This window comes from Haematobia irritans, chromosome 1, assembly GCF_050003625.1.
Source record: "Haematobia irritans isolate KBUSLIRL chromosome 1, ASM5000362v1, whole genome shotgun sequence".
Lineage (NCBI taxonomy): Eukaryota > Metazoa > Arthropoda > Insecta > Diptera > Muscidae > Haematobia > Haematobia irritans.
Window position 1 is genome coordinate 242,804,823 of NC_134397.1, and position 24,256 is coordinate 242,829,078.

Sequence of the window (24,256 nt, forward strand, 5' to 3'; positions counted from 1 at the left end):
GGTTGCTGTTACACGTGATAACACACGCGCATATATGCAAGCAAGAAATACATCTTAATTTTTTCCCGTTTTCATCTGTGTTTGGTTCGGTTAAAGAAATCTGTGGAAAACATGTCTTGGTGTTTATTGTCATTTCCCCCCAACCCCTCACAGCAGACTCATCACCAGGAAGATGATGATGATGAGATGATGTACCAACCACCGGCAAATAATATTCAGATGTATGTTAGCTACTCAACAAAAAAGACCTCTTGAATTTTTATGATAGAGCACACACACGTTAACCACGTTTCGTGGTGGTAGGAGAGAGTGGAGAAAGAGGCCAGAGATATACATATTTAAACAAATATTCCCAAATGAAATGTCAGAGAGCGGAAATGAGTGCGTGGGTGAATGTGTGAGAGAGAGTGTTTTTATGTGACAGAGTGTTGCCACATATATCCGTATCCTTATTAGATTTTATTATCATTCGTGTCATCGTAGTGCGTGTATCAGTTGCTGGTATAAACAAACCGAGATATACGATTTATTTGAGGTTGGTTTTATTTTTTCCTAACCCAACAGATCATTAAATCTACATATATTTTTTGTCAAGAATCGTGTTGATTTTCGCATAATCAAATAGAGGCCAACAATAAAACATAAAACACCAGACACCCAATCCACCAACCATCCATACGTCATCATGAGCCACGAGGCCAGCATTATCACCAGCATAAATCCTTGATTTTGTCTGTTTCTGTTATTTTTTTTAACAGGTTTACTCATCATCAGGCTCATCATTAACAAGGACCTCATTAAATTCACAAAAGCTTGAAATGGCTTAATACATTATCCGTTCAGCCTGCCTGTATGTATTAAGGAGATGTCAGAAATATCCTTTTCATTAATTTTTATTTTGTTTATACATCTCTGGGTAAATGGATTGGAGTGCATGGCTAGATGAAGGTTTTTCGTTTTCTTCTTCGATAGGTGGATGGCTGAGTAGGTGGGTGGCTGAGTTGGTTGTTTGTGAGAGAATTTTTATGCAAACTCAACCAGCCTTACCTTAATTTGTTTTATGTGATTTATAAATAAAATATTGCAATTAATGAATGGAAATTCGTTGTAAAAGGATATTCGAGTTAAAGCAACCGAAGACAACAACGAGGCAATGGGTAACGAAATCCCAAAGAGAATGAATATCTTTATGTTATAAAAAAAATATCCTGATGACATGACAGTTATTGAGTAGATAGATAACCCATATTCAAAAGGAATCATTTATTCATAGTTTTGGAAGACCTATGGGTTGTAAAACGGATTGCATTCAAAAGGATCAAGAGAAAGATATAAAGGCCTTTTGCGGGTGTTTGATATTTAATTAAAAAAATTAAAAAGTAAGGAATGCATAAAGTCGGACGGGGCCGACAATATTATAGCCTGCACCACTTTGTAGATCGACACCCATAGAAATAATCGCGACCGGCGTGGTCATTTCAAAACAATCTGTTCACAAAAGTGAATCAACAAACATGTGTTGTCAAACTGAAAACATATGGGGTCAATCTGACAACGTTAAAATGACACCATGCCTGGTCAAAACAACAACCACGTTCATGATCTGAAAACGTAATGGCAACGAATTTAAAAACAAAATTAAAAAAAGATTTCCGCTACCGTGACTCGAACCTGTGTCGTCTGCACCATACGCGTTAACAGTCGCCTTAGCACATTGCACCACCGGCGGAGTTGCCATAACAACGTCTAAGGATTATTTTCAGAATTTTCATGGCCAAAGAAAAACGAATGCCGTTCATAGAATCGTGAACGCCCGTGGACGAAATCGTGAACATTCCGTATTGATTTTTTGTCAACGTTTCCGTTTCATTTTGTCACCGTCCGTTCACGATTGCGCAACGCAATTTTTTCTATTAGTGTACATTTTCGATGCCATCTAAAATCGACTAAAAATTTAAATCGGCTAATGATCGGAAAGGACCACAATTTTAGTAAAAAATGTTATTTTTATAGAAGATTTTGACAAAATTTTTATTTGTATTGAAAAATTTCTCAAATATTTGTTTCTATAGAAAATTTCGTCAAAATTTTAGTTCTATAGAAAATTTTGTCAAAAATTTATTTCTATAGAACATTTTGTCAAAATTTTATTTCTATAGAAAATTTTGTCAAAAGTTACTTTCTATAGAAAATTTTGTCAAAATTTTATATCTATAGTATATTTTCTCAAAATTTTATTTCAATAGAAAATTTTGTTAAAATTCTATTTCTATAGAATATTTTGTCAAAATGTTATTTCAATCGATAATTTTGTCAAAATTTTTATTTGTATAGAAAATTTTGTCAAAATTTTATATCTACAAGAAATTTTGTCATAATTTTTATTTTGTATAGAAAATTTTGCCAAAATTTTATTTTGACAAAACTTTTTTCTATACAAAATTATGTCAAAATTTTATTTCTATAGAACATTTTGTTAAAAATTTATATCTATAGAAAACTTTGTCAAAATTTTATTTCTATAGAAAATTTTGTCAAATTTTTATTTCTATAGAAAATTTTGTCAAACTTTTATTCCTATAGAAAATGTTGTCAAACTTTTATTCCTATAGAAAATTTTGTCAAAAATTTATTTCTATAGAAAATTTTGTCAAATTTTTATTTCTATAGAAAATTTTGTCAAAATTTTATTTCTATAGAAAATTTTGTTAAAATTTTATTTCTATGGAATGTTTTGTCAAAATCTTATTTCTATAGAAAATTTTGTCAAAACTTTATTTTTATAGATTTTTTTTTTCAAAATTTCATTTCTATAGAAAATTTTGCCAAATTTTTATTTCTATAGAAAATTTGTCAAAATTTTATTTCTATAGAAAATGTTGTCAAAATTTAATTTCTATAGAAAATTTTTTCAAAAATTTATTTCTATAGAAAATTTTTTCAAAATTTTATTTCTATAGAAAATTTTGTCAAAATTTTATTTCTGTGGAATATTTTGTCATAATTTTATTTCAGTAGAAAATTTTGTCAAAATTTCATTTCTATGGAAAATTTTGTCAACATTCTATTTCTATAGAAAATTTTGTCAGAATTTTTATTTCTATACAAAATTATGTCAAAATTTATTTCTATAGAAAATTTTGTCAAAATTTTACTTCTATAGAAAATTTTGTCAAAATTTTATTTCTCTAAAAAATTTTGTCAACATTTTATTTCTATAAAAATTTTTTGTCAAAATTTTATTTCTATAAGAAAATTTTGTCAAAATTCTATTTCTGTAGAAAATTTTATTAAAAATGTATTTAAATAGAAAATTTTGTCAAAATTTTATTTCAATATAAAATTTTGCCAAAATTTAATTTCTATAGAAAATTTTTTTAAAATTTCATTTTGTTAAAAATTTATTTCTATAGAATTTTTTTTCAAAATTTCATTTTTATAGAAAATTTTGTCAAAATTTTATTTTGGTAAAAAATTATTTCTAAAGAAAATTTTGTCAAAATTTCATTTTTATAGAAACTTATATCAAAATTTTATTTCTATAGGAAGGTTTGTCAAAATTTTTATTTTTATAGAAATTTTTCTACAAGAAATTTCAACATTTTTATTTTGTATAGAAAATTTTGTCAAAATTTTATTTCAATGGAAAATGTTGTCAAAATTTTATTTCAATAGAAAATTTTGTTAAAATTTTATTTTTATAGAATCTTTTGTCAAAATTTAATTTCTATAAAAAACTTTGTCAAAATTTTATTTCTATGTAAAATTTGTGAATTACCTCTTTGTAGGAGAGGAATATTTGGCAAAATCTACTAAAACATCAGGAATTCTACCAATCTACAAAGCAGTACAAAAATCTACCATTTTTGGGAGAATTCTACTAACTGTGACAACCGTGGTTCCGAATCATCATTTGTTGTGACTATCACGGTTTTCTGGGATTAATATTGACTACAATATAATGATAACTATCACAGACGAACTTCATTTATTTTTACATTTATGAAAGTCAATTTTTCTAACTCTGGAAAAGTCGACTTTGGTATTTTACTTAATTATTTTTTTAATTTTTTCTATAATCTACATCTATTGATATATTTCCTTTAGATGGTAAACAAATATCTACTAAGGCCTCGATTGACAAAACCTTTGGTATGTGAACCTATGTCTTCAAAAACTCAATTCCTTGATATAACCTTCAATACTCATCTCTCTGTTCTCAGAATATTGGCAGTCTAGCATAAAACTCATAAATTTCATTTTTTTGTTTCTGATAAACTTTTTTTTTTTGTTTTATTTATGATGTCATTTTATTGTAGTTAGTTTTTGGGGATCCATAGATTCCATCAACCTTCACCCATTCCCATTCAATCATAAATAAAAACTCTTTTTCTAATAGACGTAAATCATGGATTGTTATAAATGCTTTAAACTTTGCCATACTAAAATGTCTAGATTTTGTTTTTGTCATTGTAATTTTTGGGTGGATATACAACATTAACTATTTGACTGTAGGAGGGTCGTAGGCCGCTTGTGCAAAGTTCGACCCCCTTATCATGTGAAGGCATATTTAAGGCAGCATCCTGGTATTGACACTTTTATGACTTTTGAGATCCTTAGCTAAAATGGAAACAATGGAGACAGACGTGTGTTAAACTACCCTTCACAATATGTTGTTTTAGGCTGATGTGTGTATAAATAAAAATGTCAAAGATTAAGAAGCAGAAGTAGTAGGGCTCATGCATATGTCTTTCCAAACAGTCACGGAGTCACTCAGTTAGGGGTAAGACACAGGGTCCTCATATGTTCTGAAGTGTCCAGGTTTTATCTATAAGTAAACCTGACCATGAAAGATCTATCTTTAATAATAATTTACCTTTTACAGTAGATATTAATAGAGCGTTATTATTTTCTTTAACCCTGGCCCTATAATTTGCATCGTCAACAAAAATTATAAATATATTATATTCTTTAAATTAAATTAACTTAAATTTATAATTTTCCAATAAAAAAAAAACACTTGACGTAAAAAAACAAAATTTTAAATGTCATAATTTTGACGAAAAATTACTATCTAGGGTTAAATTTTTCTAAAATGAATACACTTTACTTTGTAGATGTATAACAATTGCATTAGAGCTTTTAGAAAAATTCTATCCTAATAGATCATGTTAATGCCTAAAATTTTCAAATCCCACCACACACCCCTTAATCATATATGCATACAAAATACAATCCTATTAATGTCATTGCTTTAACACATTTTCTTCTCCTTATAGTCTAATTATGACTATCAAACTGATTTCCCCATGAATAACAGAACAACAAACACCAAATTTACATAGTCAAACACAAAAACTCCCACACACACACACACACAACATGCCGAACTGCAGCTACTAAAATTAACACATCAACGTTACCATACAGAGATTAAAAATACCACATAGGTCATAGAGGGGAATGAAGTGACCAAATGAGTATTTTATCACATTCCCATTGGAATAGAAAGGACTGTTAGCTACTTTCTCTAATTTTTCCTAAATTAAATAGCATTAGCATGCATTAGCGCCTTTAAAAAACTTACTCCCCCATCCCTAACCTCATATGCATAAAACGCACATTATTATTTATCTCATTGGTTTAACCCAATCTCTTCTCTCTATAAATGCTCTCCTTATTACTTTCAAACTATTTTCTCCATGCCAGTATAACAAAAGCCAAATACAAAAACACAGAAAACATGCCGAACAGCAGCTACTCAAATTAAAACAACAACGTAACCCTACTTATATGGATTCAAAATAAAACATGGCTCATAGAGGGTAACGAGTGACCATGGGAGTTTTATATCACTTTCCTTTTGCTTTCACCAGTTATCTGTTAATACAGAGCAAATCTTTTCTCTAGATTATTCTAAACTAAATAAATGTTACATTGTAAAATTGTTATAATTGCATTAGGACCTTCAGCAAAATGATCCCAACTGATCTTGTTAACATCTAAAACTTCCAAACCCACCACATCCCCCTTTATCATATATGTATAAATACAAAATACTCACTCATACTCTTGTCTCTCTGTTTTCTCCATGTCAGCATAACAAGAGCAAAACGCAAAAAAAAAATGTACAACATGCCAAACAATATATTGACATTCAATCAATTCCTACTACACGAAGTGACCATGGCAGTATCATATCACTTTTCTATTACAATAGCAATTAATATAGAATATTTGTTTCTTTAAATTTTCCGCAAATTTATAGGTTTTACTATGTAGAATATTAGTGCCTATAGAAAAATTACGTTAATTGATCATTTGAACACATTAAAATTCCAAACCCCCCATAAGCCTATATGCATACAAAATACAATCGCATTAATGTCATCGCTTTATTGATACTCTTCTCCCTATAAGTGCTCTCTGTATGACTCTCAAACTGTTCTTTCCATAATCACTTTTCTTTTTCTATTGAAATAGCAATTAAAATAGAAGATTTTTTATACCCTCCACCATAGGATGGGGGGTATATTAACTTTGTCATTCCGTTTGTAACACATCGAAATATTGCTCTAAGACCCCATTAAGTATATATATTCTGGGTCGTGGTGAAATTCTGAGTCGATCTGAGCATGTCCGTCCGTCCGTCCGTCCGTCTGTGGAAATCACGCTAACTTCCGAACGAATCAAGCCATTGACTTGAAACTTGGCACAAGTAGTTGTTATTGATGTAGGTCGGATGGTATTGCAAATGGGCCATATCGGTCCACTTTTACGTATAGCCCCCATATAAACGGACCCCCAAATTTGGCTTGCGGACCCTCTAAGAGAAGCAAATTTCATCCGATCCGGCTGAAATTTGGTACATAGTGTTGGTATATGGTCTCTAACAACCATCCAAAAATTGGTCCACATCGGTCCATAATTATATATAGCCCCCATATAAACCGACCACCAGATTTGACCTCCGGAGCCTCTTGGAAGACCAAAATTCATCTGTTTCAGTTGATATTTGGTACGTGGTGTTAATATATGGCCTCAAACACCAATGCAAAAATTGGTCGAAATCAAGCGAATCGGATGAATTTTACCACGTATGGACTAACTCACAATTTAGAAAACGATGTTAAGAAGTTTTAAGATACCACAATCCAAGTAATTCGATTGTGGGTGAAAGTCTTTAGTACAAGTTTCTATGCAATCCATGGTGGAGGGTACATAAGATTCGGCCTGGCCGAACTTACGGCCGTATATACTGGATTTTGTTTAGAAAAATTACCCTAACTGACCATTTTAACACCTTAAAATTCCAAACCCCCCTCTCCGTAAACCGTATATGTATACCAAAATACAATCGTATTAATTGCTTTACTCATTGTATTCTCCCTGTAGGTTCTCTCTTTAAAACTTTCAAACTATTATCTGCATAATGAAGTGACCAGTACTTTATTACTTTTCTATTACAATAGCAATTAATATAGAATAATTTTCTGCAAATGAATAGCTTTTACTGTGTAGACGATTAATAAATATAATATCGTATTTAGAAAAAACAACCTAACTAATCAATTTAATGCCTTAACATTACAAACCTCTCGCTAACTCTTTATGCATACAGACCCACAATAGCATTAATGTCATTGCGTTACTCACCTTGTTCTCACTGTTAATACTCTCCATAAGACTCTCAAAGTGTTCTCTACATACCAGCCAAACTCAAAAATACACACGCACACAATTGCTGAGCAATTTCCTCGTCTAAAACGTAAATAATTTGATAAATGACTCGTTATATCAACAAAAAATTGGCTGTAATTTATTGAATTCATAACAATATAAATATTTGAATAAACTATATTCCATTTAAGAGATTTCTATAAAGCTTTGGCGAAACAAAGATAGTGTGGCAACCTTGTATGTTAGTTAAATTAAATTACAACCTTTTTATAAACACAAAATTGATTAGCTAAAGAAACAAAATCATTACACAGAAAAAAAATGTTTACCCCTATGCAATAACGAAATTAATTGATCCAATTGATTTTTTAATTGAAATTGATTCAATTACAAAATTAATAGAATCAATCATAGAATTAATTATAAAAAAAATATATTTGATTAAAAAATTAAAATTAATTTCTTGGGCACTTTCGATTAATTTTTTAATTGGTTCAGTAAAAAGTTTCATTTATTTTGATCGCAAAAATCAAATAACTTTTTAATAGAGGCAATAAAATATTTATTTTATTATATTATAAATTATAACAACATAAATTAATTGATCCAATTGATATTTTAATTGAAATTGATTCAATTACAAAATTATAGAATCAAACATAGAATTAATTATAAAAAATATATTTGATTAAAAAATTAAAATTAATTTCTTGGGCACTTTCGATTATTTTTTTCAATTAGTTCAATAAAAAGTTTCATTTATTTTGATCGCAAAAATCAAATAACTTTTTAATAGAAGCAATAAATTATTTATTTTATTATATTATAAATTGTAACAACATAGAAAATAATTATTGATTTATATTTATAGTTGGAAATATTTTTTGTTAATTTAATTTATTAATCTAATTTAATTAAAATTATTTTTTTATTTAACTTTATTTTTTTAATTTGATTAAAAACTCAATTATATGAGATAAATTTTTAAATGATTACATTTTCAACTTCAATTTAATTTTTAATTGGAAATTTTCATTTTTGGAAATTGAAGAAATATTTTCTTTGGTTTACTTAATTTACCGGTCATTGGTTTTTATGCCTACTTTTAATTCATAAAAAGTTTTTTTAAGTATACTTGTGATGGCAACATGTAAAATTTTTGAAATTTTCGATGTCGACAATTTTAAAATTTTCGAAAAAATAAAAACTGTAACTAATGCATAATAATTTTTAAATTTAGCATATGTTTTATAAAAGACGTTTTTATTTGAAATTTTAGACCATAAAAACATCAAATCTGTTTGCTAAAGGAGCTTAAAGTCCTCCGACTTTAAATAAGCTTTAAAGTCCTCCGACTAAAGAAGCGTAAAGTCCTTCCGAAATTAAAGTCCTCCCGAATTTAGTGACATCTTTACTTGTTTATGTGTGCTCTCAAGGTCCAAATGGTGGCTAGCTTAATTTTTAATAAAAAATTTAAACTTAACCTGGACACTTCAGCCTTAATAGTATAGCTACTCATTCTACATCTTCCCCATGACTTATGATAATGTTGTACAAATTTTTACGACCATAGTTATTTATTTATGGGTTTCAAGTTGTCAATAAAACTTTCACTTTTTTTATTACTTTTCAATAATATAGAAGGCCCGAAAATGTTCTCTTTTTTTTGTTGCATAAAAATGAGATGATAAAATAGATCACACACAAACACATCCGTTGACAAACACAAACATTCGGGTCATTCGGGTCAATGTGTAGCCTAACCTTAAAGCAAACAAAAAAAAAAAACAACACGAGGCTTATATTTATATATATTTGATGAATAAATAATATATACTAAACAAATACTCATACATATATATGAGAGGGTTTATTATATTCTAATAAAAAATAAATAAAAAATATATCTAGTTTTTTTATTTCTTGTATTTTCAGGTGGTCACCATAGTGGCTGAGAATCCTATTAACAAAGACGAGAGCAGAGCAACAAGAGAGAGAGAGAGAGCCAAACAGAGAACATATCACAAACGAAATACGAATAACGAATGAGGAGTTGTCTCTCCTCATCTTCGATACTTTATTTACCCTTATATCCCATAATATCCATGGTCCAAGCAAGCGTATACACTCACACGCACATGGATATTTGAAATTTGTGTGATTCTATACTAAATGACGTATACTTATGGTATTGACTGTACGGCGATTAAAAATGGAAGCTTGGCAATTTTATACAAATACAAACAAAATCAAATTAATGCCAGACCCACAAAGTCAATATCAACAAGAACAGGAACACGAACAACAACAACAACAGAAAGGAATAGTAAAAGAACAGAGGCCTCATTATACTCATCGTCATCATCATTATCGTGTTCTTCAGAAGTCGAATCAACATCATCATCATCAGCATCATCAATACCAAGAACTACAGTACCCCAACAAACAACAAACGAATGGGCTACAGAATTATGGACAAGAGCAAGAGAAACATCAACAATACCAGCAGTGCCATCGGCAACAACTACAGCATCAGCATCCGTCGTATCAACATCAGCATCAGCATCAGTTGCAGCACCATCAACCATCACAAGAGCTGAATCAAACGCCACATACCCAACATTTAAAAAACGAAAATATCCAAGCGGAAAGTCTACATGGAGAAAATCACATTTTTATAACAAACGTAAATCAGAATTGCTACACTGCCTCCAGGATTGTAAGCAAACAAGCCCAAAAAACAATAAAGGCCACAACATCCGAAGAGGAGGATTGTTGTTCCAAACCACCATCACCACCAGCCCTAGAATCAGTCCCAGAAACATCCGCAATAGCCATAACACCCACATCAACATCGCCATCGTCATCATCAGAGCCAATACCAGGACCAACAGAAAAAGCCTCCAACATTTGTATGACCACCATCAGCAATACCACTCTACCAACTGTGGTAACACTAAGGATATGCCAGCCCAAATGCAAACAAACAATAGCCCTATTGGACATGTGCTGCCACCATCATACTCATCAGCATCATCAGTCTACGACGACGATTCAAAATCAAAATATGAATTCCAATTCGAATCTGTATCAACAATGCCATCGCATCAGCCATCTACATCAGCAAGGACAACAAGAAGAGTTCCAACAGTCTCTGCACCATCGTCATCATCATCGCCAGCCCGATTACCTGCCATCGTTGTATGCCAACAAATCGCTGAGTGTAAGCAAAAGACTGTGTTCTTTCATGGAACACCTGCTCTTGATTGCTTCGCTATTGATCGCTTTAAGTGGTTTTGTTGCTGGCGACCCGGAATCTCAGGATTTCCAAAAGAACAGTAAGTACCAAGCATTATTGCATCCTTTTAACTTTTCATTCATTGGCCAGCCCAACAATATTTGGTCAAAGTATTAAAAAGGCAATTAATTAAAAAAGAAAATAATAATAATAACAATATTGGGAAAATCAATAATAAAAATGAAATATTGCAAAAGACAGACTTTAAGTTTGTTAAAAGCTTAAAATTGTACTAGAGGTCCTTGGATGGAAGAATTATTTTAGACATCAGTTGGCAGGAGGTCTTACTTGCATGCTGGGCAGGTCCTTGTTTTTCAATATGTGAGAAAAAAGCAAAGTATTGTCATGGAGTTGGCATGTGTGTGTGTTTTTTTGTAGAGTTTTAAATTTATGAAAAAATTGTGATTTTTCTGGTGAAGTTTTTAGATATTGAGGGATTTGGTTTGAGTGTAATAAAATATTTGTTAATTTTCACTCGAATTAAAAAACAAATAATATAGAAAAGATTTATTTCAGTAAACTTAGTAAGTAACTTAAATCTTAAATAATTAAATCGGGCAACACTAAGTGATAAGAGAAAAGTTCACCACTGTGGTATCACAATGGACTGAATAGTCTAAGTGAGCCTTATTCATCGGGCTGCCACCTTACCTAACCTAAATAATTAAAATATTAATATATTAAATAATTAAAAGATTATTATATTAATATTTTCATTACTTAAGATTTATGTTATTTACTAAGTTTACTGAAATAATTATTTTCTATTTTTTTTTTTCTTTTAAATTCGAGTGGGTGCACCAATTTGATTTTAGCATTTATTTTTGATATTTGTTTTTTTTTTATTTTTATTATATATACCATTAAATTTATTTCATGCATTTAATATCAAATTGCTTATTTTTTATTTCCTTTTTGTTAATTTTTCTTCACTGTGAATTTATTTTATCTTGCTGAATAGTTATCAAATTAAACCTATTGTGAATTGTTCGTATATTCAAGCTCAGCAACATAGGTTTCATACATAGGACTTTACATGAATTCTTTCATACTTTCTCTGTATCCATTACGGTGAGCATCAAAGATTTTGTTCTCTTCTCAATAAAACTGAATTTCTATATAAATTCTTACACTCTCTGATTTACTCTCTAAAATAATTCATTCTTCTCTGCTGAGAGTTATAATAAGATGAACTTATATTTGCCCTACAGTTCACGAATACTCATAGAGAGTTCCAAGTCTTTGACGTCTATAAACTGTAATTTTCTCCATCTCGATATCAGCTAACGACGATTTGGAAGAAACCCCCTTAAGTTTATTCAACGGGCAATACTTTTTGTTAGTTTTTAGAATGTGGGTTTTATATTTTACAATAATTTACAGGTCATTAGATTTAAGCTAAGATAATTATAATAATTAATTTTCCGCTATAAAAAAAAATATCAAACTTTTCATATAATTCCACCGATAAGCAACAAAACAATTGCGTTCATTAGTGATCTCTTCCCTCATACTGTGGTGATGGTTTTTATAACCTGCGCCACACTGTGGAACCGGGAATTATAAGTTAGTGCATATGTTTTTCTATTGCCAAATGGCTATCGTTGTCTAAAAATTCCTTTATTTACTTTGATCATCAAAATTTGCAATAGAAAATAACACCAACAACAATAATGAGAAATGAAGAGATCACCGAGCTAATAAATAGCTTGTGTGGCCTTGAATAAATAAAGCAGTGCAAACCTACGAAGAATGCAACGACTCCAATAACCACATAGACTGTAGTGTTGTAGTTTTGTTTGTAACAAAGGGACACTCACAATAGACAATAAAACCAACAACAATAATGGTGGTAAATGAAGAGATTACTCACCACATAGCTTGTGGCCTTGAATAAATAGAGCAGGAATAAATAGAGCAATGTTAAACAAAGGAGACTGCAAAATCAACAAACTCCAATAAGCCCATAGACTGTAGTGTTGTTGTTTTATTTATATCAAAGGGACACTCGCAATAGCAAATAACACCAACAACAATAACGGAGATCAATCATCACATACCATGTGGCCTTGATTGAATAGATCAGTGCAAAGCACGGACGAATGGAAACTCAATAACTCCAACAATTGTCATAGGCAGCAGTGTTGTTGTTGTTGTTGTTGTTTTGTTCATATCGAAGAGAATCTCACAACAACAACAATGCACTGTTAAAGATATTTGAAATTAATCTTGTGGTCCTTAATGCATTGCTAGAATAGTGTATATTGGGGTGGACCGATAAATTATTGAAAAAAAAGATTGAAATCGTAAATAATAATGTAATTAAATGAAAATAATACTAAAACAAAATTGGGGTATATCAAATAATGAAAAAATAAATTAAATTTAATGAAATAAATTAGTATTAACATTAACATTTGTATGAAATTTTGCTGTAGCTATAAAATCCACAATTATGCACCGATGACCATACCTTCCTCCATTAAAAAGTTTGCGGAATTATTCAAAAAAAAAAGCATATTGAACCAATGTTCGATGTCCGTCTGTCTTTTGTAATTACTCTACGGTCTCCAATAATAAAGTCATATTGTCGTGAAATATGTCACATATTCATTTTTTGTTTACCAGCAGGTCAGGTTCGAAGATGGGCTATATCGGTCCAGTTTTTGATCTAACCCCCATACAAACCGATCCATCGATTTTCATCCTATGCGTCTTGTTGCTGCATTTTCTTTCGATTTGTATGAAATAAGATCTCCCGATTTGAATTCTTGAGACGACAGAAGCCACAATTTTTAACCGTTTTCTTTTTAATTTTAAAACGCACTATAGTTTTTTAATTGAAAACCAATTAAACTCGAAATGTACGGGAGTAAAATACTCAAATCTGAATAAATCTCGTCATGGGTCGTTATTACCCATGACGAGATTTATTCAGATTTGAGTATTTTACTCCCGTATATTTTCTTTGTTTAAATTAATTTTATTTTATTCGCTTTTTCATACTCATGTTTTTTTTATCAAGAATATTATTTGGTTAAAACATTATTTTTTTTTCTTCACTTTAAGTAGCTCCCACACTAAATCATTGTCCACATATCAACAACAGCCATTTCAAGGATGTCTTCTACGAAAAGTATTCCATACCACACTCAAGTATTAACCACAAAATAAATTTGGTAACCAAAATAGAGGGTTTGCGTTGGCGTAGTCTTTCTAATTTAATGAATTCTCCAAAAGTTTTCATTAACAAAATCGAATCACAACAAATTCCTAAAGCAATTACGATAGAGTCAACAAAAGTCCAGTATTATACTGGCAAACTTTTTGGGTGGTTTTCTTTGCCAAAGAGGATGGCAAATAGAAATGTAATTTTATTGTAAATATTGTATTTAGGAATTAGGAAGAGGTGATAGCTAAGATAAAGATACTCGTATATTAAATATCATTGTGGGGGAAATGAGCTATTCACCTTCTATTAAAAGTTTTTTTTGTTTTTTACATTGAGAAAAATATTTCTATATATTTTATTTCTATAGAAAATTTTGTCAAAATTTTATTTCTATAGAAAAATTAGTCAAAATTTTATTTCTATAGAAAATTTTGTAAAAATTATATTTCTATAGAAAATTTTGTCACAATTTTGTTTCTATAGAAAATTTTGTCAAAATTTTATTTCCATAGAAAATGTTGTCAAAATTTTATTTCCATAGAAAATGTTGTCAAAATTTTATTGCTATAGAAAACTTTGTCAAAATTTTATTTCTATAGAAAATTTTGTCAAACTTTTATTTCTATAGAAAATTTTGTCAAAATGTAATTTCCATAGAAAATGTTGTCAAAATTTTATTTCCATAGAAAATTTTGGCAAAATTTTATTTCCATAGAATATTTTGTCAAAATTTTATTTCCATAGAAAATGTTGTCAACATTTTATTTCGACAAAAATTTTTGTAAAAATTTTATTTCTATAGAAAATTTTGGCAAAATTTTATTTCCATAGAAAATTTTGTCAAAATTTTATTTCTCTAGAAAATTTTGTCAAAATTTAATTTCCATAGAAAATGTTGTCAACATTTTTTTTCGATAAAAATTTTTGTAAAAATTTTATTTCTATAGAAGATTTTGTAAAAATTTTATTTCCATAGAAAATGTCAACATTTTATTTCGATAAAAATTTTTGTAAAAATTTTATTTCTATAGAAAATTTTGCCAACATTTAATTTCTATAGAAAATTTTGTCAAAATTTTATTTCTGTAGAAAATTTTGTCAAAATTTAATTTCTAAAGAAAGTTTTGTCAAAATTTTATTTTTTTTTTTTTTTTTTAATTTTTATAAAAAATTTTGTCAAAATTTTATTTCTATAGAAAATTTTGTCAAAATTTTTTTTTATAGAAAATTTTGTCAACGTTTCATTTCTATAGAAAATTTTGTCAAAATTTTTTTTCTACAGAAAATTTTGTAAATATTTTATTTCTATAGAAAATTTTATCAAAATGTTATTTCTATAAAAAAATTTTGTCAAATTTTCATTTTTACAGCAAATTTTGTCAAAATTTAATTTCCATAGAAAATGTTGTCAACATTTTATTTCGATAGACATTTTTGTAAAAATTTTATTTCTATAGAAAATTTTGTCAACATTTTATTTCTATAGAAAATTTTGTCAAAATTTTATTTCTATTGAAAATTTTGTCAAAATTTTATTTCTATTGAAAATTTTGTCTACATTTTATTTCTATAGAAAATTTTGCAAAATTTTATTTTTATAAAAAATTTTGTCAAAATTTTATTTCTATAGAAAATTTTGTCAAAATTTTATTTCAAAAAAAAAATGTTGTCTAAATTTTATTTTTATAGAAAATTTTGTCAAAATTTTGCAAAATTTTATTTCTATAGAAAATGTTGTCAAAATTTTATTTCTATTGAAAATTTTGTCAAAATTTTATTTCTATAGAAAATTTTGTCAAAATTTTATTTTTATAGAAAATTTTGTCAAAGTTTTATTTCCATAGAAAATTTTGTTAAAATTTTATTTCGATAACCATTTTTATAAAAATATTATTTCTTTAGAAAATTTTGTGAAAATTTTATTTCTATTGAAAATTTTGTCAAAATTTTATTTCTATTGAAAATTTTGTCAAAATTTTATTTCTATAGAAAATTTTGTACAAATGTTAATTCTATAGAAAATTTTGTAGAAATTTTATTTCTATAGAAAATTTTGTAGAAATTTTATTTCTATAGAAAATTTTGTCAAAATTTTATTTCTATAGAAAATTTTGTCAAAATTTTATTTCTATAAAAAATTTTCTCAAAATTTTATTTCTATAGAAAAGTGGGCAGAATCGGACCACTTTTACGTATAGCCCCCATGTACACCGATCCCCCAATTTGATTTCTGCATTTTGAAGAAGGAACAAATCTCATCCGATCCGATTGAAATTTACCATGCGAAAATTGATTCATATTTTTTAATGAAGGTGTCCCATAAATTTTTATTTATTTTTCATCTTTCCAAAGTATTTACAATTGCAAGAATTATTGAGAAGATTTATTTTTTGGTTTTATTTTTTATGTAAATTCTCATAATTCACCTGCTGTTACAGCCTTTGCCATTGCTGTTACGGATTTTTATTTACTTCTGATAGACTCTCATTCACATTTAGCCAATGAGGATGGTGGGTGGTTAGCTTCTGCTGTTGCTCTAGCAATGCACTTTAAGAAGTCAAAACTCTTCGTTGTTTTTTTTTTTTACTTCTTTCACTTGAATCCTTTTTATTGTCCAGTTGTGAATTCCATCGAAGAAAAAAATGTACTCATGGATATTCTGGTAATACGTATGTCTATAAACCCATGGGTTTCTAGGTGTGTATGTGTGTGCCAGAAGTCCTTTCTTAAAGGAAAAGGACAACCATTTATCATAGCATTCATGAGCCGCTCTGACTGAAGCAGCGGTGGTAAACTTTAAGCCATAAATAAACTCTCTATGGGTTTGGGTGAGAGTTTACTTGGCCCTCATACTTCGTTGTGGTCGGTTTATATGAAATGTGAATACGATAACACAAAAAAACAAAATATGACGTTTAAAACCCAAGAGCCTCATTGGCACTTAATCATACTCAAATTTATTTCACATTTTCGAGGTGATTTCTGTTCTTTATTTTTGTTGGGGATGGCGTGGCGGTAGGTTTCTTGTTTTTGGAGTCATATAACAGAAATCACCAAGGCATATTATCTATGTCAGATGGTGCAAAAGATATGGGGAGATGTGTTTTTTGGAGGTATATTAAAAAAAATGATTGTGATAATAATGTGCCTGTCTTCCTTCTGTAAAATAACCTAAGAAAAAGAACAAACGATTAATTCTTTTAATTAATTTAAAAAAAAATATATAAAATTATCAAGGTTTCATCAACAAAATCATTTTATGGGGAGGAAGGTAAAGCAAAGATTTTTGGGAGAGGTTAAGTCTCCTATTTCAAGCTCCTAAACCGCTTGGAAAATGCGTTTTATTGACGTGTGAAAACAAGGCCTCCGTGTTGGCTATGGTCGTAACGTACACGGGATCGTATACGTTTTAATAATTATGAACTGACTTAGGGGCCATGGGGTCGTATAATCGTTTTTGTTTTCTTATGGGAAAAATGCCATTAAGCAAAATATTTTGTGATTTAACACTTCGACGTCTTCTTAACTTAGGGCTATGTAAAAATGACCCTTCAACTCAGTGTCTATTAAAGAATTCAAAAAATAAATTCTGCCGGCATCCAATAGTGTACCAATTGAGAAAGTAAAAATTAAGCAAAATACCAAATATTTTGATCGTTACGTACATGGGATCGTATAAGTGTTTTGAATTATGAATTGACTCAAGGGACATGGGGTCGTATAATCATTTTTACTCATAAACGAATATACTAAACAAGAGATATTGGGATTTATGACCTCACCGCCTTCTTTCTTCCCAACTAAGAAGTACTCCACAAATAAATACATAAAATTTTGACAAATTTTCCCCTAGACATAAAATAAAAATTTTCTACAGAAATAAAATTGTGATAAAATTTTCTATAAAAATAAAATTTTGACAAAAAATTTCTATTTAAATATAATTTTGAAAAAAATTTTTGACAGAAATAAAATTTTGACACAATTTTCTATAAAAATAAAATTTTGACAAAATTTTCTATAGAAATAAAATTTTGAGAAAAATTTTCTATAGAATTAAAATTGTGACAAAATTTTCGATAGAAATAGATTTTGAAAAAAAAAATCTTTAGAAATAAAATTTTGCAAATTTTGACAAAAAATCCTATAGACATAATTTTTTGGTAAAAATTTCTATTTCTAGAAATAAAATTTTGACAAAATTTTCTATAAAGATAAAATTTTGACTATGTTTTCTGAACAAAAAAAAAATTTTGACAAACGTTTTTATATTGAAATAAAATCTTGACAAAATTTTCTATAGAAATGAAATTTTGACACAATTTTCTATAAAAATATCATTTTGACAAAATTTTCTATAGAAATAAAATGTTGACAAAATTTTTGATAGAAATAAAATTTTGACAAAAATTTCTACAGAAATAAAATTTTGAGAAAAATAAAATTTTGACAAAATTATCTATAGAAATAAAATTTTGACAAATTTTCTATAGAAATAAAATTTTGACAAATTTTCTATAGAATTAAAATTTTCACAAAATTTTCGATAGAAATAGATTTTGAAAAAAAAAAATCTTTAGAAATAAAATTTGTCAAAAATTTATCTAGAAATAAAATTTTGACAAAAATTCCTATAGACATAATTTTTTGGTAAAAATTTCTATATAAATAAAATTTTGAAAAATTTTCTATAGAAATAAAATTTTGACAAAATTTTCTATAAAGAAAAAATTTTGACTATGTTTTCTGTAGAAGTAAAATTTTGACAAACATTTTTCTATAGAAATAAAATTTTGACAAAATTTTCTATAGAAATGAAATTTTGACACAATTTTCTGTAAAAATATCATTTTGACAAAATTTTTGATGGAAATAAAATGTTAACAAAATTTTCTGCAGAAATAAAATTTTGAGAAAAATTTTCCATAGAAATACATTTTTGAAAAAATGTCTATAGAAATAAAATTTTGTAACAATTTCTGTAGAAATAAAATTTTTGACTTAATTTTCTATAGAAATAAAATTTTTATAAAAATTTAAATATAATAAAAACTTTTACAAAATTATCTATAGAAATAAAATTTTGACAAATTTTCTACAGAAATAAAATTTTGACAAATTTTCTATAGAATTAAAATTTTTACAACATTTTCGATAGAAATAGATTTTGAAAAAAAAATCTTTAGAAATACAATTTGGCAAAAATTTCTGTAGAAATAAAATTTTGACAAAAATTCCTGTAGACATAATTTTTTGGTAAAAATTTCTATATAAATAAAATTTTGAAAAATTTTCTATAGAAATAAAATTTTGACAAAATTTTCTATAAAGAAAAAATTTTGACTATGTTTTCTGTAGAAGTAAAATTTTGACAAACATTTTTCTATAGAAATAAAATTTTGACAAAATTTTCCATAGAAATGAAATTTTGACACAATTTTCTGTAAAAATATCATTTTGACAAAATTTTTGATAGAAATAAAATTTTAACAAAATTTTCTGCAGAAATAAAATTTTTAGAAAAATTTTCCATAGAAATAAATTTTTGAAAAAAATGTCTATAAAAATAAATTTTTGAAAAAAATGTCTATAGAAATAAAATTTTGTAACAATTTCTTTAGAAATAAAATTTTTATAAAAATTTAAATATAATAAAAACTTTGATAAAATTTTCTATAGAAATGAAATTATTATAACATTTCCTCTAAAATGTTAGCAAAATTTTCTATAGGAGAAATTTTTTTTTGTGAACATTTTTTATAGAAATAAAATTTTGATATAAATTCCTATTTCTATAGTTTGCAAAAATTTGCGATAAAAATAAAATTTTCACAAAATTTTCTATAGAAATAAAATTTTGACAAAAATTTCAATAGAAATAAAATTTTGATAAAAATTTCAATATAATTAAAATTTTGACAAAATTTTCTATAGAAATGAAATTTTGATAATATTTCCTCTAGAAATAAAATTTTAGCAAAATTTTCTATAGAAATAAAATTTTATCCAAATTTTTTATAGAAATAAAATTTTTGCAAAATTTTTTATAAAAAAAAAATTTATAGAAATGAAATTTTGTGTACATTTTTTGATAAAATTACATGGGATCGTATAAGTATAATCATCAACCCTAGCGATGTACAATTCTTCGATTGATCAGTCTCTTAAAATAATTTTCGACTAAATTCTGAACAAAGAAAATCCTTCATTTTGAATTTGAGATCCCAATACAATTTCAGCAGCTATTTACTACTACAGGCTTTGAAATTTAATCCTAAATTACGAACTTAAAGTTAACTTTTCAAGAACATTTGAAATCACTTAAAACATCTGCTTATTTTTTATTGTTTATAGTTTGAGCAATTTTGTGTGGCTTTTTCAAGAACAAAAAAAGAAGAAAACACAAACCATAAATCCCTCTAACTTTGTACGTCTAGCTGTAGATGAATGTTAGTTTGTAACTGTTTTGGTGGTCACGGAGGTTTAGTTTTTGTTTGGTTTTGGTAGCAGCTCCTTTTTTATTTGGCATAACATATTATTTTTCCACGGACATCATAGATGTAAGTGAGGCAAGGAAAAACCCCCTAAATATTATGGATTAAATTCAAGTGTAACTAAAAATGGGTATGGATGGATCAGAAAAACAATTTTATCAATACAACGGTCTTGGATGGGAACAAAAAAAATTAAAAGAAAATTTATTCATTCCATTTTTTGTTCGTTACCCACCATACGGCAATTCTATACACAAGAAGATATCCTGTGTGGATATCCTTGATAGCAATATTTGTGTGACGTTTCTTAAACCACTTAGGGGGTAAATGGCAAAATAAACCCTGAAACTGAATTTTGGTGCCTTCTGTTCTTCTAACCAAAGAAATTGAAGACTGTACAACTTTGTTAGAGTTTGGATTTGGTGATTGTTAGTCTAAAGGTCATGATACAAGGGGTAAGGAGTACAAAAGAAGACATTTTGCCGTTTGCCAAAGAAGGTTGAATTGACTTAAAATAAGCATTATAATCTTAAAATATTCGCTCGTGAATCAAATGAAATAGGACAGTTTTTGCCAAAGTACGAACAAAAGTTTTTGCCATTCAGCATAGTTAGCCAAAATGAAAAGTTATTTGGGCACATTTGGTCTACATACTACTTAGGAATAACGTGGTAGATTGCTACCACGTTATTGTTGTTGCACCTTAGATTAAAAATAAAACATCTAAAAAATTTTGGTGAAAGTTTTATTTCTATAGAAAATTTTGTGAAAATTTTATTTCTATAGGAAATTTTTTTCAATATTTTATTTCTATAGAAAATTTTGTCAATATTTTATTTCAATAGAAAATTTTGTTAAAATTTTATTACTGTAGAAAATTTTGTCAATATTTTATTTTTATAGAAAACCATCTCAAAATTTTATTTCTATAGAAAATGTTGTTAAAATTTTATTTCTATAGAAAATTTTGTCAATAGTTTATTTCTATAGAACATTTTGTCAACATTTTATTTCTGTAGAAAATTTTGTCAATATATTATTTCTATAGAAAATTTTGTTAAAATTTTATTACTGTAGAAAATTTTGACAAAATTTTATTTCTATAGAAAATTATGTTAAAATTTTATTTCTGTAGAAACTTTTGTTAATTTTTTACTTCTATAGAAAATTTTATTAAAATTTTATTTCTATAAAAAATTTTGTCAAAATATTATTTTTATAGAAAACTATCTCAAAATCTTATTTTTATAGAAAATGTTGTTAAAATTTTATTTTTATAGAAAATTTTGTCAATATTTTATTTCTGTAGAAATTTTGTCAATATATTATTTCTATAGAAAATTTTGTTAAAATTTTATTACTGTAGAAAATTTTGTCAAAATTTTATTTCCATATTGACCAAATTTTTTTATAGAAAGAAAATTTTAACAAAATATTCTATAAAATTTAATTTTAACAAAATATTTTATAGAAATAAAACTTTAACAAAATATTCAATAGAAATAAAATTTTGACAAAATTTTTTATAGAAATAAAATTTTTACGAAATTTTGTATAGAAATAAAATTTCATCTAAATTTTCTATAGCAAAAAAATTTTGGCAAATTTTTCTATAGCAAAAAAATTTTGACAAAATTTTCTATAGAAATAAAATTTTGACAAAATTTTCTATAGAAATAAAATTTTGAAAAAAATTTCTATAGAAATAAAATTTTGACGAAATTTTGTATAGAAATAAAATTTTAATTAAATTTTCTATAGAAATAAAATTTTGACAAATTTCTATAGCAATAAAATTTTGACAAACTTTTCTATATAGACAAAATGTTGACAAAATTTTCTATAGAAATAAAATTTTGGCAAATTTTTCTATAGCAATAAAATTTTGACAAACTTTTCTATATAGACAAAATGTTGAAAAAAATTTTCAATAGAAATAAAACCTTGAAAATTTTTTCTATAGAAATAAAATTTTGACAGAATATTCTATAGAAATAAAATTTTAAAAAAATGTTCAATAGAAATAAAACTTTGAAAAAATTTTGTATAGAAATAAAATTTTGACAAAATTTTCTATAGAAATAAAATTTTGGCAAATTTTTCTATAGCAATAAAATTTTGACAAACTTTTCTATATAGACAAAATGTTGAAAAAAATTTTCAATAGAAATAAAACCTTGAAAATTTTTTCTATAGAAATAAAATTTTGACAGAATATTCTATAGAAATAAAATTTTAAAAAAATTTTCAATAGAAATAAAACTTTGAAAAAATTTTGTATAGAAATAAAATTTTGACAAAATTTTCTATAGAAATAAAATTTTGAAAAAATTTTCTATAAAAATAAAATTTTATTTCTATAGAAAATTCTGTCAAAATTTTATCTTTATAGAAAGGTTTGTCAAAATTTTATTTTTGAAGAAAATTTTGTCAAAATTTTATTGCTAAAGAAAAATTTGCCAAAATTTTATTTCTATTGAAAATTTTGTCAAACTTTTATTTCTATAGAAAATTTTGTCAAAGTTTTATTTCTATTGAAAATTTTTTCAAAATTTTATTTCTATAGAAAATTCTGTCAAAATTTTATTACTGTAGAAAATTTTGTTAACATTTCATTTCTATAGAAAATTTTGTCAACATTTTATTTCTATTAAAAACTTTAGCCAAATTTTATTTCTACAGAAAATTTTGTCAACATTTTATTTCTTTAGAAAGTTTTGTCAAAATTTTATTTCTATATAAATTTTTATCAACATTTTATTTCCATAGAAAATTTTGTCAAAATTTTATTTCTATTAAAAATTTTATCAAAATTTTATTTCTATAGAAAATTTTGTCAAAATTTTATTTCTATAGAAAATTTTGTCAAAATTTTATTTCTATCGAAAATTTGGTCAATATCTTATTTCTATAGAAAATTTTGTCAAAATATTATTTCTGTAGAATATCTTGTCAATATTCTATTTTTATAGAAACTTTTGTTAAAATTTTTTTACTGTAGAAAATTTTGTAAAAATTTTATTTCTATATAGACAAAATTTTTTTTACAGAAATAAAATTTTAACAAAATATTTTATAGAAATAAAACATAAAATTTTGACAAAAAATTTTATTTCTATAGAAAATTTTGTGAAAATGTTATTTCTATAGAAAATTTTGTCAAAATTTTATTTTTATAGAAAACTATTTCAAAACATTATTTCTATAGAAAATTTTGTTAAAATTTTATTTCTATAAAAAATTTTGTTAATATTTTATTGGTATAGAAAATTTTGTCAAAGTTTTATTTCTGTAGAAAATTTTGTCAAAATTTTATTTTTATAGAAAGCTTTTTCAAAACTTTATTTCTATAGAAAATTTTGTTACATTTTTTTTTCTATAGAAAATTTTGTCAATATTTTATTTCTATAGAAAATTTTGTCAAAGTTTTATTTCTGTAAATAATTTTGTCAATATTTTGTTTGTATAGAAAATTTTGTTAAAATTTTATTACTGTAGAAAATTTTGGCAACATTTTATATCTATAGAAAATTTTGTCAAAATTTTATTTTTATAGAAAACTATTTCAAAACATTATTTCTATAGAAAATTTTGTTAATTTTTTTTTTTATA

General features: G+C 26.3%; 1 protein-coding gene across 4 annotated transcripts in view; it reads left to right on the forward strand.

The window, feature by feature from the left end:
* side (motor axon guidance molcule sidestep) overlaps window positions 1-24,256 on the forward strand; it is an 805,094-nt gene that overhangs the window by 223,639 nt on the left and 557,199 nt on the right. For all 4 annotated transcript variants that reach the window (XM_075310279.1, XM_075310349.1, XM_075310417.1 and 1 more), the window contains exon 2: window positions 9,616-11,018. In XM_075310279.1, the coding sequence (XP_075166394.1) occupies window positions 9,866-11,018 (1,153 nt within the window). In that variant the 5' untranslated portion in view covers window positions 9,616-9,865. The remainder of the gene's footprint in view (window positions 1-9,615; window positions 11,019-24,256) is intronic.